General features: G+C 36.1%; 2 protein-coding genes across 3 annotated transcripts in view; one reads left to right on the top strand and one right to left on the bottom strand.

Annotated features, from left to right (window-relative positions):
• The first annotated feature begins 2,488 nt into the window (after nt 1–2,488).
• The window catches only part of LOC139145810 (ABC transporter G family member 20-like), a 47,200-nt gene continuing 36,952 nt past the window's right edge, over nt 2,489–12,736 (top strand). The window contains exon 1 of the mRNA XM_070717198.1: nt 2,489–2,638. The gene's annotated coding sequence lies outside the window, so the exon portion shown is untranslated. The remainder of the gene's footprint in view (nt 2,639–12,736) is intronic.
• LOC139145811 (contactin-1-like) overlaps nt 4,028–12,736 on the bottom strand; it is a 47,991-nt gene continuing 39,282 nt past the window's right edge. The window contains exons 7-11 of one of the 2 annotated variants that reach the window (XM_070717200.1): nt 10,063–10,183; nt 9,206–9,390; nt 8,748–8,910; nt 6,639–6,779; nt 4,028–5,108 (exon numbers count right to left, since the gene is read on the bottom strand). In XM_070717200.1, coding sequence (XP_070573301.1) covers nt 4,954–5,108; nt 6,639–6,779; nt 8,748–8,910; nt 9,206–9,390; nt 10,063–10,183 — 765 coding nt within the window. In that variant the 3' untranslated portion in view covers nt 4,028–4,953. The remainder of the gene's footprint in view (nt 5,109–6,638; nt 6,780–8,747; nt 8,911–9,205; nt 9,391–10,062; nt 10,184–12,736) is intronic. The other variant, XM_070717199.1, reaches the window with a different exon arrangement.

The following is a 12,736-nucleotide window of genomic DNA, read 5'->3' as shown; positions in this document are numbered from 1 at the left end:
GGCCCTATACCAAATTTCAAAGCTATCAGACAAGTAGTTTTGGAGAAACACAATTTTGACCAAAATAGGCACAAATTGACCCAAAAATACAAAATTGCAGATTTCATCATAATTTCAATAAATCATATGTAGTTTATCTGTAGGAGCTGGTATACCAAATTTCAAAGCTATCAGACCAGTTTTTTTTGAGAAACACATTTTTTGACCAAAATGGCAAAAATTGCCCCAAAATTACAAAATTGTAGATTTCATCATAATTTCAATATATCACATTTTGCTCATCCCTAGGGACCTGTATACCAAATATCAAAGCTGTCAGACAAACAGTTTTGATGAAACAAATTTGTTGACCAAAAATGACAAAAAGTGCCTAAAAAATACAAATATGCAAATTTCATCACAATTGAAATAAATCTGACTGAAGTCACCTTAAGTAAGCTGCATATCAAATAGGACTTGCGGTTTCAGAGATTTTTTTTCCAAAAACAGCAAAAATGCCCTAAAAATACAAATATGGAAATTTTACCATGATTTGAACAAATCTGACTAAGGTCACCTTAAGTGCACTGCATATCAAATTTCAAAGCAATCGGGCTTGTGGTTTCAGAGAAGAAGGCAGTTGTTGACAGACGACGGTTGACCTAGACGATGACGGACGACAACGGAAAATCAACCTATTTGATAAGCTCCGCATTGCTGACAGTGAGTCAGAGGAAGGGGAATCCACATGGACTACAGGAATTACATAGTATCTCTTCACAACACCAAGAAATACCCAATATTCAATATGGAGTACAAAATGCGACGATTTATGTGATTCAAACTCTAAAGCGTAAACAGTATTCAGTTTCCCTGACAAATTGCCATCAACAAATCACACTTTGTAGTCTAAGAGTTTTATTTCAAACAGTGAAACCATGAGCAATGGCAACAAAAGCACTTTTCCTGTGGTTACAGTCTTCATATTTATCATTTGATCAAGTGCTGTGACTGCCGGGTTTTAGTACAAAATTTATTATAAAATCAGCAACTTTACGGCAAACGTGTCGGCAGGAAATGTTACCATGTTAAGTCTAACAAGAAAAGTACTGCATATTTCATAATTATACAATTTGCAAAACAGACTTTTGCAATTTGCAAACATCAAGATATCTCTGATACATCATAGTTACTTGCCCGAAGGGCGTGTTAAAATTTTGACCGGATGATGCAATTTGTGGCTAGCAGGATGCTTTGCAAAACCAACTTTCAATATGCAAATATCCAGATATCTCTGATATGACTGATATAGTAAAGTTACACGCCCGAAGGTCGCACTGAAAAGTATACATCTCATATATTAAAGTTATGAAGGGTGAGCCGAAAATCACAATTAATTTAGCAAGTATGAGCCTGTATTGTGATTCAAAAACACACTAATGGTGACCCCTCCGTGAATCCATCCCCCACCCCCCCAACCCCCCCGGCCAAAGAAACTGACCAGTCCCTATCTTTACCGCAGAAAACAATGGGATTGGTTCAAACCAAAGAGGTAAAAGGGTTAACTTTTCCAACGGGTTGTGTATTCTCTGTTAATCCAAAGACAAGTAACTTTAGACCTGCAAATCTACCTTCTTCCAAGTTCACTGTGCCAGGTCTGTTCAAGTGATGTTCCCTCAGGTCAATACCGATAGATTTTATCAATATTCACCAAGTTCTTCACAGAATCGCAGAGGCCTACTTTCAAATAAAAGTTTGCATTTTCACATAAATTCGTTTCCCGCAGAAAAATCTTATCCCTTTTTGCAGGTCTACATTTACTAAAGCAAACAAACAAACTCTATCAAACCTAGTGAAAGGATTATTGTGCCATGACATTAAACTTATATTGCTGGGTGAGGACTCTTGAGAACAATCTGCAATCTATGACAATGTTTTGAAAATAAAACTATGGAAAGATATTTTAGTGCTGTTGGGGGTTGGATGTCCTGTAAATCCACTAGGAAAGTATTTCACAATAGATCAGCTTGACCTGTTACAGACCTCTGAATCAATGAATTAATGAATGAATGAAATGAAGGACTGACTGACTGGTTATAGATTTGAAATTTTGACAGAAATTAAATACTGATAATGGCTGCTGATGAATTGACAATTATCGATATTTATCGAACAATACTAAACACTTGAATAGGGCTGTATAATGTGAACTATTGCCCACTTTTGGACTGTTATGAAGTGTAAGAGAACTGCACCTTAACAGACAAAATTTGCAAATATCATACAACATTTGCATACTCCATCATGATAATCTTTGCAGCAAACAGTAAAATCACAGTGTTTGCAGCAAACAGTAAAACCACAGTGTGGAAGGACTGTGGTATTAAAAACAACAAAAGACATGGACTATTAAAATGAACACTCAATTGAGAGTAGAGTGGAGTTCAAGGCCTGCCATTGAACAGACCAGTACTGTCAGAGAGAATCTATTGTAACGTTCTCAACACTCCTGTCAATAAACCCAGTTCATACCAATACCGGTGTAATCGACACCCATGTGAGGCGTATAACAATTTCTGGAGGCACCACTGGGATTGAATTGGAAATTGGTCAGGATTAGAGAAACCTGCTACAGCACAGACGGACTACACAGTAAACTGTAAGTATGATTTAATTGCTGTACATTGAAAAGACAAGAACATTGAAATGGCAGATACAAACACCAAAACAGATGGAGGCTTTGCAAGAAAGTATAATGACAACAACAATGAAAATGACGAACGAACAATTAAGTAGAGTCTACAAGATTTTGAAAATGCCAGGCAACACTAAGACAGGTGCTGCCAGCTGGTAAATTTCATCAATTTCGCAAAATCATCACAAAACATGTTTTGAAGGCTGATGTACTGATTTTACATATTTTTGACCTTGACCTAAAATTTGGAGGCAAAAGTAGAGCTGTTTGTAACTGCCCTCCCACTGGCATACACGGAAAATGTGCCCTCCAACTGAATTTTGATGCCCACTGCCCTCCAGTATCTATGGTCTGCCCGCTCCCCTCTCCCCACAACAATTCAAGCTCCCCACTGCCCTCTCCCCACTACTGAAATTCCCAATTGCCCACTAGATGCCCACTAGGCAACCCAGATCAATGCAAAACCGTGCGAGCAGCTAGCAGTATACCTTTGAACATTGCTTCCCTCTAAGTTTGGCGCTTAATCTCGGACCCCTCACGTTCTATCATCAACCACGGCTTTCCCCTCCCTCTACATATTTTCAGGTACCTGCTGTCAAAAATTTTCTCCCCACCTACTGAAAATAATGAAATTTCTTCCCTGGCCACGCTAAATATTGATTTTTCCTCCCCACCCGCTGATTAGTTTTTAAATTTGCCTGCCCACTGAAAAACTGCGCACGAACACCTTTTTGCACGAACAGCTCAATTGGCCGCACCTGATTAAGACAAAGGATGGAAAAATACCTGAGCTTTGCTGGAGATGCACAAATTTATTGGTTCTCAGAGGAAGTGAAAATTTTCTAATGGATTTACTGGGTATCCAACATTAGCCAGGAATATCAAGGATAAATAAATGAGCACAGTTTAATTATAACTTGTTCAATGAATCCTAGACAGGATACTATAACTGGCACCCAGAACGTAGGTGTTCACATTCAGGACAGACTTAATCACACTCAAAGGTATTTGATTCATTCTCCTTAATTAGACACTTCATGCATGCATATAAAAATAAAAAAACATTGCTTTTCATGCATGGACATTGTCGGATAGAATATTGGGTATTGTCCAAAAGGAATATGATTTCAGTTGAAAATTCATTAGATTGTGATACTGAAATGCAAGTTTTTGCTAAAGGGCTCTTGCATGGTCTAAATACAACTTTTTTGAAAATAATAACCCCAAATTAAATATATAATACCAACCTGCATCTACACTGTTTCCATACTTTGTAATATACTGAAATTTTGGCCATTAAATAGAAAGCATTCAAAACTTATTTTAGCAGCACTTTTGACAAATTTGTTCTTTACATATATTTTTATTGTTGGTTGAGGAACATACATGGACAAATATTGAACAACATATTTTATTTTACAATGAAAGTTCAACCTCAAAGATGGAAAAAAAACTGAAGAAAAAATGAGAAAAATGGTTTTTCCATTGACTGTGAATATGATCTTTCATTTTAAAAGGTATTTCCAATAAAAGTCTAGCGTAAGATTAATTTTTTCTGAGACTTACTGGTAGATCACAAAGTTTCAGATTTTTACTTCAAAACTTGCACTCTTTTGCCTTGAAAACTTCAAAACTATTTCAAGTAGAACAATGTTCATTTAAAAATCAAGACAACAAAATTCATCCAATGTTTCTCACAGAAAATTACATCATGAATATTTTTCCTTGTAAATGATCTAGGTATTGACACTGTTCATAACTACAACCATTTGCAGAAATAGAGCGCGAAGCAACTGCAGTGAACTGCAATAAAACTGCTTACACTAATTAGTTTCAGCTGTAGCCGTGGCCACTTTGGTGTTGAACAAGGCTACTTGATAAAGACCAAAAAGTCTGCTTGTACAAAGGCAAAACTAGCTCTGTCTGAGGCTCGAGTTGTAAATGAGAGTTTACGATTGGCACCCTGTGTTCAAGATTAAGATACAATGTAACATTACCATGCACTTGTCCATGTACAAATCTTTTTTATTTCAACTTCCCCAGACAAACTGTCTGCATGGGACATACAATGTTGTCGACTTTGACCTTCGACTTTTCAGCTACAGCTGAAACTAATTAGTGTGAGCAGTTTTATTGCAGTTCACTGCAGTGGCTTCGCGCTCTATCACTGAAAAGGGTAGTACCGTAATACTTTCAGTATCTCTGTCTCCATCTATGAGTGTGTCTCTTTCTTGATACTCTGCTACTTCACTGTCTCTCTGCTCATCTCTCACTCAAAGTCAGCGGATTATTTGTCCAGCTGGTATCAGTTGCTCTTCACTGCCTTGTCTTTGGATGGCATTAAAATCAACTTCCATTAATTCATAACTCTCTGTGGTTAAGTTTGGGTTTTCAATTCCAGGGCCAACGTAGATCTCATCATCAAATACACTCCCTATGAGTAAGATTCAAATTTTGTATTTGATAAGTAATCAACATTATCTGGATTGTCTTTTGTCAGTTCTTCCCTTCAATAATGATTTTACCCTTCAAAGTATATCCATAGTGATTCAAGTGAGGTTACCATCAGATATTTTGGACTTTTCAGATCAAAAAAACAACATCTTACATTGGTTCATGTGGCACAATACTGTTAAAATATTATGAGAATTACTGATACATGCTGTGATACAGCATAATTTTATTTCCCTTTGCTGAAGTAATCTTTACAGAAATATCAGAATCAAGTCAACATTGTATAACATAGCATTGGCACAAAAAGTTTTGCATATTTTTGATATTTTCGAGATGTCTTTGACAAAATTAAACACCAGAAATGAGATTCATAGTGACCATATTTATTCTTTGTTCTATTTTTTATGGCAAGATAGTAACAAGACAACGTTGAACCATAATAATATTGTGTAGAATGATATGAAGTCTGCAAGTTTTGAAAATACCTTTGTGACCACATAATCCACTTTCAATGTTGGAGGGTACATGTTTGAGTTGCAAAAACTGAACTTTGACACAGGGTCTATTGTCATAAATGACTTAACGAAGAACTAGAAAAATTTACACGTGGCCTAAATATACAAATCAAGGAAATGAACAATGTTCTTCATCAGGTAAATATGACCTATGACCTAATTTTTTGTATTATTACAATGCCAATTGTTAATATTTGACCATCAAGTTATATGGCAAAACAGAACCAGATATGAACTGAAAATGCTCCCTTTACAATGTTTCAGTATATGTTGCAGTTGTCTGTGACTGGACAATTTTCTCTGAAACTACTGCCACAACTTTTAAACTTCATCAAAATTTGTTATGATCAACATCATCAGCAATATTCATCATGTACAGGTTCAGCAGAAAAAAAGCATAATGCATGAAAATTATGAATCAGCTGGAATGAAAATGCTAAATGTCTTTCAGCACTGTTATATCATCAACATACATAGCAATTTCATCAACTTTGGTTGTGTCCTTCCAGTCTTATGTCCCTAATTGGTATAGTTCATTAAATATGCAAATTAGAAATTAGCTGATGTAAAAATGCTGAATGACTTTAATTAATGTGATAATCACAGACATAATATTATGTATATTTCAAATTATGTATTTCCTTCAATAGGATTGGAATAACAGCTTTCAAACTAATAAATAAATATTAAAAGTAGCAACACAGTTTTTGTTTCTGCCTTATATTGCATCAGAGAAAATTGGAAAAAGAATTCATGAAAACTGTGATTTGTGAGGAATATACTGTTTTCACATTTATTTCCACCAAAGGTGTATATACATTTGTAAATATTGTATACATTTGGTGAAAAACATTAATGTTACATAAAGTTGTAAACTTTTTGTTCTTTTCAGTCTTGTCCTACTACTTAGCAAATATACAACAACTGAATTGTATCAAAGGCAGATTGTATGAAGGATATTGTAGAAATAAATAAAATATCAGCTGTAGACTTACCCGTACGAAGTCGCTGACAAAATTGTTGGCAGAAACACACCATGACAATACAGATGAAGAGAAGCATTGAAAATGCTATGAGAACACCAACAGTGATGAAGAAAATATAACCAACTTTTGATAAATTGCTTGGTGATGGTACTGTAAGAAAAATGTAGAAAGTTTCTTGATGAAACAGAAAGATTTTTACTGTAGAGTGTTTAATACAGATAGTAAACTAGTCAAGATCAAAGAATTACAGCAGGGATTATTCAACCATTTCACCCAATTTTCAATGAATGTAGTTTAATACAATATATCGAAAACAATGGAATGTTCCATGGACTGGTAGTGAGAGGGTTAATGTGTTAATATACAATTCCATCATATTTTAACCAAAGAAAATATTTGGAGGGAAAAACAAAAGCTGTTCACAACTGATCTCTCAGTATGCTTTCCCATTCCTGCTTTAAAAGCTGTCCTCCTTTTAATTTCCCTATGCAAATTCCCCAACAATAATGCCTCGCCTTTAATTCTTCCCATTACAAAAGCTTGACCCATTGCTTTTTCTACACCTTATATTATTAACCTCTGCCACAGCATGGACATCCTCTTCTATTGCATCAGATATTGACAGAGATTTTGTATTGCCTTGTTACATGCTCATTCACATCCTTTGTCATCTGAACCAGTGTTCACATAAGTTGGGACATTTCTCAACACTTCAAATCAATTTCAGAATTTTCACACATTACTGTTGACACATAAATATTTTTAGTATCATAGAAAACCTTTCCCTGAGAAACATCATTTGGTTTTTATAGAAGGCACACTACCAAAACCATAATGGCTTGTATAAAAATGCAAGAAAATAATTGTATCTATGATTCTGCTATCAAAACTAATTGGCACGCTTTTGATAAAGTAGTATATGTTGGCCTCAAGTCACTGGCAAATATAAATGAAAGGAAATTTGCACAGGCCACTGATAGGAGAAAATTATGCCCACAGCCAAGGAAGTGATTGAGAACACACTTTTCACTACCTCTGTTGTCTATGGTTTATGTAAGGATTGTCACGTTTACAGATTATTGCTTAAAGTATATGTGATATCACATCAGAATCTTTGTTTGCTATGACAACAGTGAATTAGAAATATATAAAAAAGGTGAACATAAAGATGGAGTAACTCCAAAAAATCAGGGAGTTAGAATATTTTTGAATGACAGAAAATATCTCTTTAATACTTATAGATATATTGCAGTACACCGTGCATACAAATCATGTCATTTTATCACATTCAGCAGTCTTGTCTCCTCTCAACACACTTCAACAGATTTTTGTATTAATAAATTGATCATGAAATTTTGATATTTGCAAATTTTATAATTCTGTACTTATTTTGCTGAGGTTGAACTGCAAATTTTGTAGTTTTTTCCATCACATTTCAATAGAAGATTTTGAAATAATAAGCCATTGCAACAACCACCATGAAGGCACACTATAGAAATAACGGATGACGCGCTGACCATTAAGGTTTATTTATGGGCAAGGGCGAATGGAAAGCCAAAAACTAACAGGCGAGGCTTGCCCAGCCCATTAATTTTGGCTTTGCTTAATTTGCTTAATTTTGGCTTTCCTCGAGCCCGCGCCCATAAATTAACGTTTATGGTCAGCACGGAGTCTGTTTTTTACATTATATTATCAATGAACCCAAAAACTGTCAAAATTTCACACGCGAACAACAACGGGGCCCCTAGGACTTGTCAGTGAGTAGTGCAAGCTCTGTAAAATTTGCAAATCCAGAGTTTTTTCAAAAGTGTCTAAACTTGGCCCACAAGTGTTCAATTTATTTTGTGATTGATTATTATCGTTGTACAAATTACAATTTACGTTTAAGCTGAAAAGTTACGATGTTTACAATATTATTCATATTCACCCGCACATAAACAAACCATTATTGAGTATTTGTGGTCGGTCACATGGTTCAGCTCGACCAATGAAATGCGACGGACAGGGCAAGGTAATATATGGTAGATAATACTACAACACACAGTGATATTAGAGCTTCTGATTTGTTCTGAGATACCAACAATATACAGAATTCCAATCACTGAATATTTCACTCACTTTCACTAGGTGTAGGATTGATTTGACGCACAACACGGCTTTTCATCTTTGGTGACATGGCAAAGTTGATAGTTGTGGTTGGAGATTTGCTGATATCATTGACCGCCTGAATATTCAATTGATAATGTCCAGTCCAGTCCAAGTTTCTGATGGTGTAAGAAGTCTGTATAACCAAACAGATTTTATTACTAACAATGTTCACAAGCAACTTTGAGAATTTAAAATTTATTAATGTTTCCAAGCAAATTAAAGTTGTTTACATGCTACCAAGCTACAGCAATAATAACTTTTCTCTGTCAATTCCTTCGACATTGTTAAAGGTGTTTGTGAATACAAGTTATCATGGTCAAGTGATTCTTCATAACAGTACTGACATCAGACTAAACCATGTAAAATACCGCTTGCAAATATCTCATATGACAACAAACAGAAGGCTGTAAATTTTTTTGTTGTAATACCTGTTTTTCCTTTTCACATTGAATGGTTGGCAGGATTATCCAATCTGGATTGTTACTGTATAATTGACGATATTCCAGTTGAATATACTTGATTGGATATCCATCATTATTACCAAGATGCAAGTCAATTACAACAGTGCTCCTATCAACATATCTCAATGTCACATTCACAACCTCTGGTATATCTGTATGGACAAATTATCAACCAGATATTCAACGATAGAATATTCAGATGACCTTGCAGCCAGACAAGAAAAAATATTTGGTGAAATATTTTATGGTCTGTACCAGAAAATCAAGTACAAATATTTCAGTATATAACTCTCACCATGACTAGCTAAACATTATCCACTGTTGCATGAAGTTGGGATATCATACAGGCTTATGAAATCTGAATTAGAGTGGCTTTCAAATAGATAAGGACAATGTTTATTTGTCAGACGAAAGCAAGTCCAAATAGGAAAAATCTCTTTCGTCTAGAGGTCACAGACATAATCATTTGTTTGCAATCAGCAAACAGGTAGTTCTTGACACTTCTGTAGTTATCTTGTCATTTTGTTCACTGAGTGACTTTTAATATGCAAGTATTCCATCTTTTCTTGATATCATAAAAAGACTAAACAAGATTGACTTGTCCCTGTAATTGTTAAGATAGTAGTAGTAGTAGTATGAAAAAAGAACACCAAGCCACAAGGGGTTTACTAGTCACTTCAAAATAACTGTATACATTTCATTGATTCATCATTAAAGTCAGTAACAAGGTTACAATTATGCACTGATGCACGGTCCCTATAGAGGGACCATGATTGATGTTAATTCAATGCCTGTATCAACAATGGCAAAAGTTAAAAACTTACTTTTCATGGAAACATACACACTCTGTTCATGTGTTTCACCATAGGAATTCCATGCCATACAACTGTATGTGCCCATTTCATTTATTGTGACATCTCTAATCTTCAAAACTGTATCATTAATCTTTGAAATGTAGAAAAATTATCACTATGTAATCATATTGTACATGGGAAACAAATCCAATAACAAATACAGCTGCCATTGTTAGTAAAATGTGTAATTTTTGTATCTCAGATGTTCAAGTATTAATACAAAATTATTGTATTTAACATCAACAATAGTCTGACACCAATGTATGAGACTAATAGAATCTCACACCCCAAAGGACCTGGGATCAGATTTCTCACACAAGTTGGGGATATTTTGTCTCACACTCGCCTGCGGCTCGTGTGAGACAAAATATCCCCAACTCGTGTGAGAAATCTGATCCCAGGTCCTTGGTGTGTGAGATTCTTTTTCTCACATGACCACAAAATGCGTTAAATTCACATTGGACATGTACAACATTATCCAAAATCGTGACAAGTCTGTCGTCTGCCACTGTACTTTGACCTGCTTATTTTGTAGTTCTGGTCTGTGTGTTACTCGTCGTGCCATTGGATAACATTTTGCGCGTGGAACAAAACAGACTGTTTATCATCCAATCAGAGCTCGTGTTATATTTACTGCAGAGTGTGGGACGGTTTCTGAGAGTGTGGGATCGATTTTTCCCACACCGTTGATCCCGAACTCCCAGCGGCCAGGAATGTGAGAAAGTAAAGTCCCTACTCTTCTTTGGCTTTATTAACATTTCACCTTCTAAGCATTTATCTAATCGTCTCAAAACGGACGAACTACGAGCAGACCTACGAGCTCGTACGAGCGAAGTACGAGTGACGTAATGTGCCGTACTTTCAAAGTACGAGTGACGTAATGCAGGTTCCAAAATCGACAAAGTGAGATCGACAAAGTGAGCGTCAAGCTGAGCGTGGAAAAACAAAAACAGCGTCGAACTGAGCGTTGAAAAAAAAGACAAAATAGGATTCGAAATGAACGTAGAAACATGCCAAACAGAATGTCAAAGTGGGGTTCTGAGTACGGGTGCTAAAATATAGCAAATATGCGAAATAAAACACGTAATGACTTGACTGATTTCAGCTTGAATATAGCAAGTACGGAACGAGTTCAAAACGTCTTTCACGTGGTTAGGCCCTACTACTGACTTTGCAGCACTATATTTATAACACTGTTGACAAAATCTAAACAACAATAAATTGGGGTTCATCGTAATTTGTATTGTTGCATGCATTAGTGAATTTTCAAAAATGACATTCATAATTGCATATATTTCAACTTGGGTAGCAAGAAAACCGACGACTCTGAGTGACTGGCATTGGGCGTTCGTTCGTGTGCAAACATCGCGTGCAAGTTACAGACGATGGGCGGTACGGATACGGTGGGAGTAGGCAATAATAGCGATAAACAAAACGGCCAGTTTAGCCTACCCACGATATTGTAATACATACGTCATCAACTCTCTGATGTGATTTTCCTCTAATTAACGCCAAATAAATAAATACATTTGTAAAAATACATATTACGTCGACGCCGACTTCATTGACGTCAACAAATCGACGTCAGCATTTATACTACGACTGATGCCTGGAACTTATCTACCGAACTGAGTGTAGCTAGGTAAGTTTGGAATGTGATGAGTTGGTTTTGAGTGATGTTTTTTGTTGTTCAGGAGAGCGAACGAACGAATTGAATATAGAAGTATCGAACATCGATATCTTGTATGGCTTCTGCAAGTTCCGCGATGACAAACATGAATATTGACCCCACAGTGACCTGACTATACCATTATTCAATAGGCGGGGCCGTATTCTCAACAATACACACCAATAATAGAGTGGTTCCGATGATGTACTTTTTCAAAACTTGAAGTTGAATGCGTGGTCAGAAAAATGTTAGTCTTTAAAATCATTGTTGAGTAGAGGTCATTTTCAAATAGACTGTACAATATGAGGTACACACGGGTGCCACGAAAACACCCGCCAACTCATAAATCCTTCATATTATTCATTGTACACTGTGATTAACATAATGTGGTGATCAGATTATTTCGAGGTCATAAGCTGACTCGCGAGCCACGCAGGTTTTATGTATGTGAAATCATTGCACTTTCGAATTCGAGAAAGTAAAAAAGATTTACAACGGCGGTAGGTTTAAGTGCATTAGAACCAATCGAGGTCGACCGGCGGTCAACAAAAAGAGCCAAAACTATTTTCTCCAGCGGTCTGTCGCCAATCTCATAAACCAAGCCGACGTCAGATATTCTATAGGTGTCAATTATTTGCCTGATTTGCTCTCGTTTTGACTGTTTGAGTTTTCTATACCCGGGTGTTTCGACGGGTTATGACAAAGCAAACGGTAACACCCTTACTATTGTTTTGCGCAGAGTGACACACCAAAACTTGCTGTTTGAAAAGTTTTGACACCTCGTTAACTGATCATTATTACGATGAGCTCTGTAATGAGAGTGTTACTTTTGTTTTCACAGCCTTACGTACAGGTATTTCGAACATGTATTGTTCGGAAGAGAAACCGTTTCAACCGTCCGATTTCTTTTGGCTTTGACATAGGCCTAAACGTAAATATACGTCAGAATCGGGCGCTATTTATTGCTTTTGGTCA

This window comes from Ptychodera flava, chromosome 12, assembly GCF_041260155.1.
Source record: "Ptychodera flava strain L36383 chromosome 12, AS_Pfla_20210202, whole genome shotgun sequence".
NCBI lineage: Eukaryota > Metazoa > Hemichordata > Enteropneusta > Ptychoderidae > Ptychodera > Ptychodera flava.
This window is presented reverse-complemented; position numbering and strand designations above follow the sequence as displayed.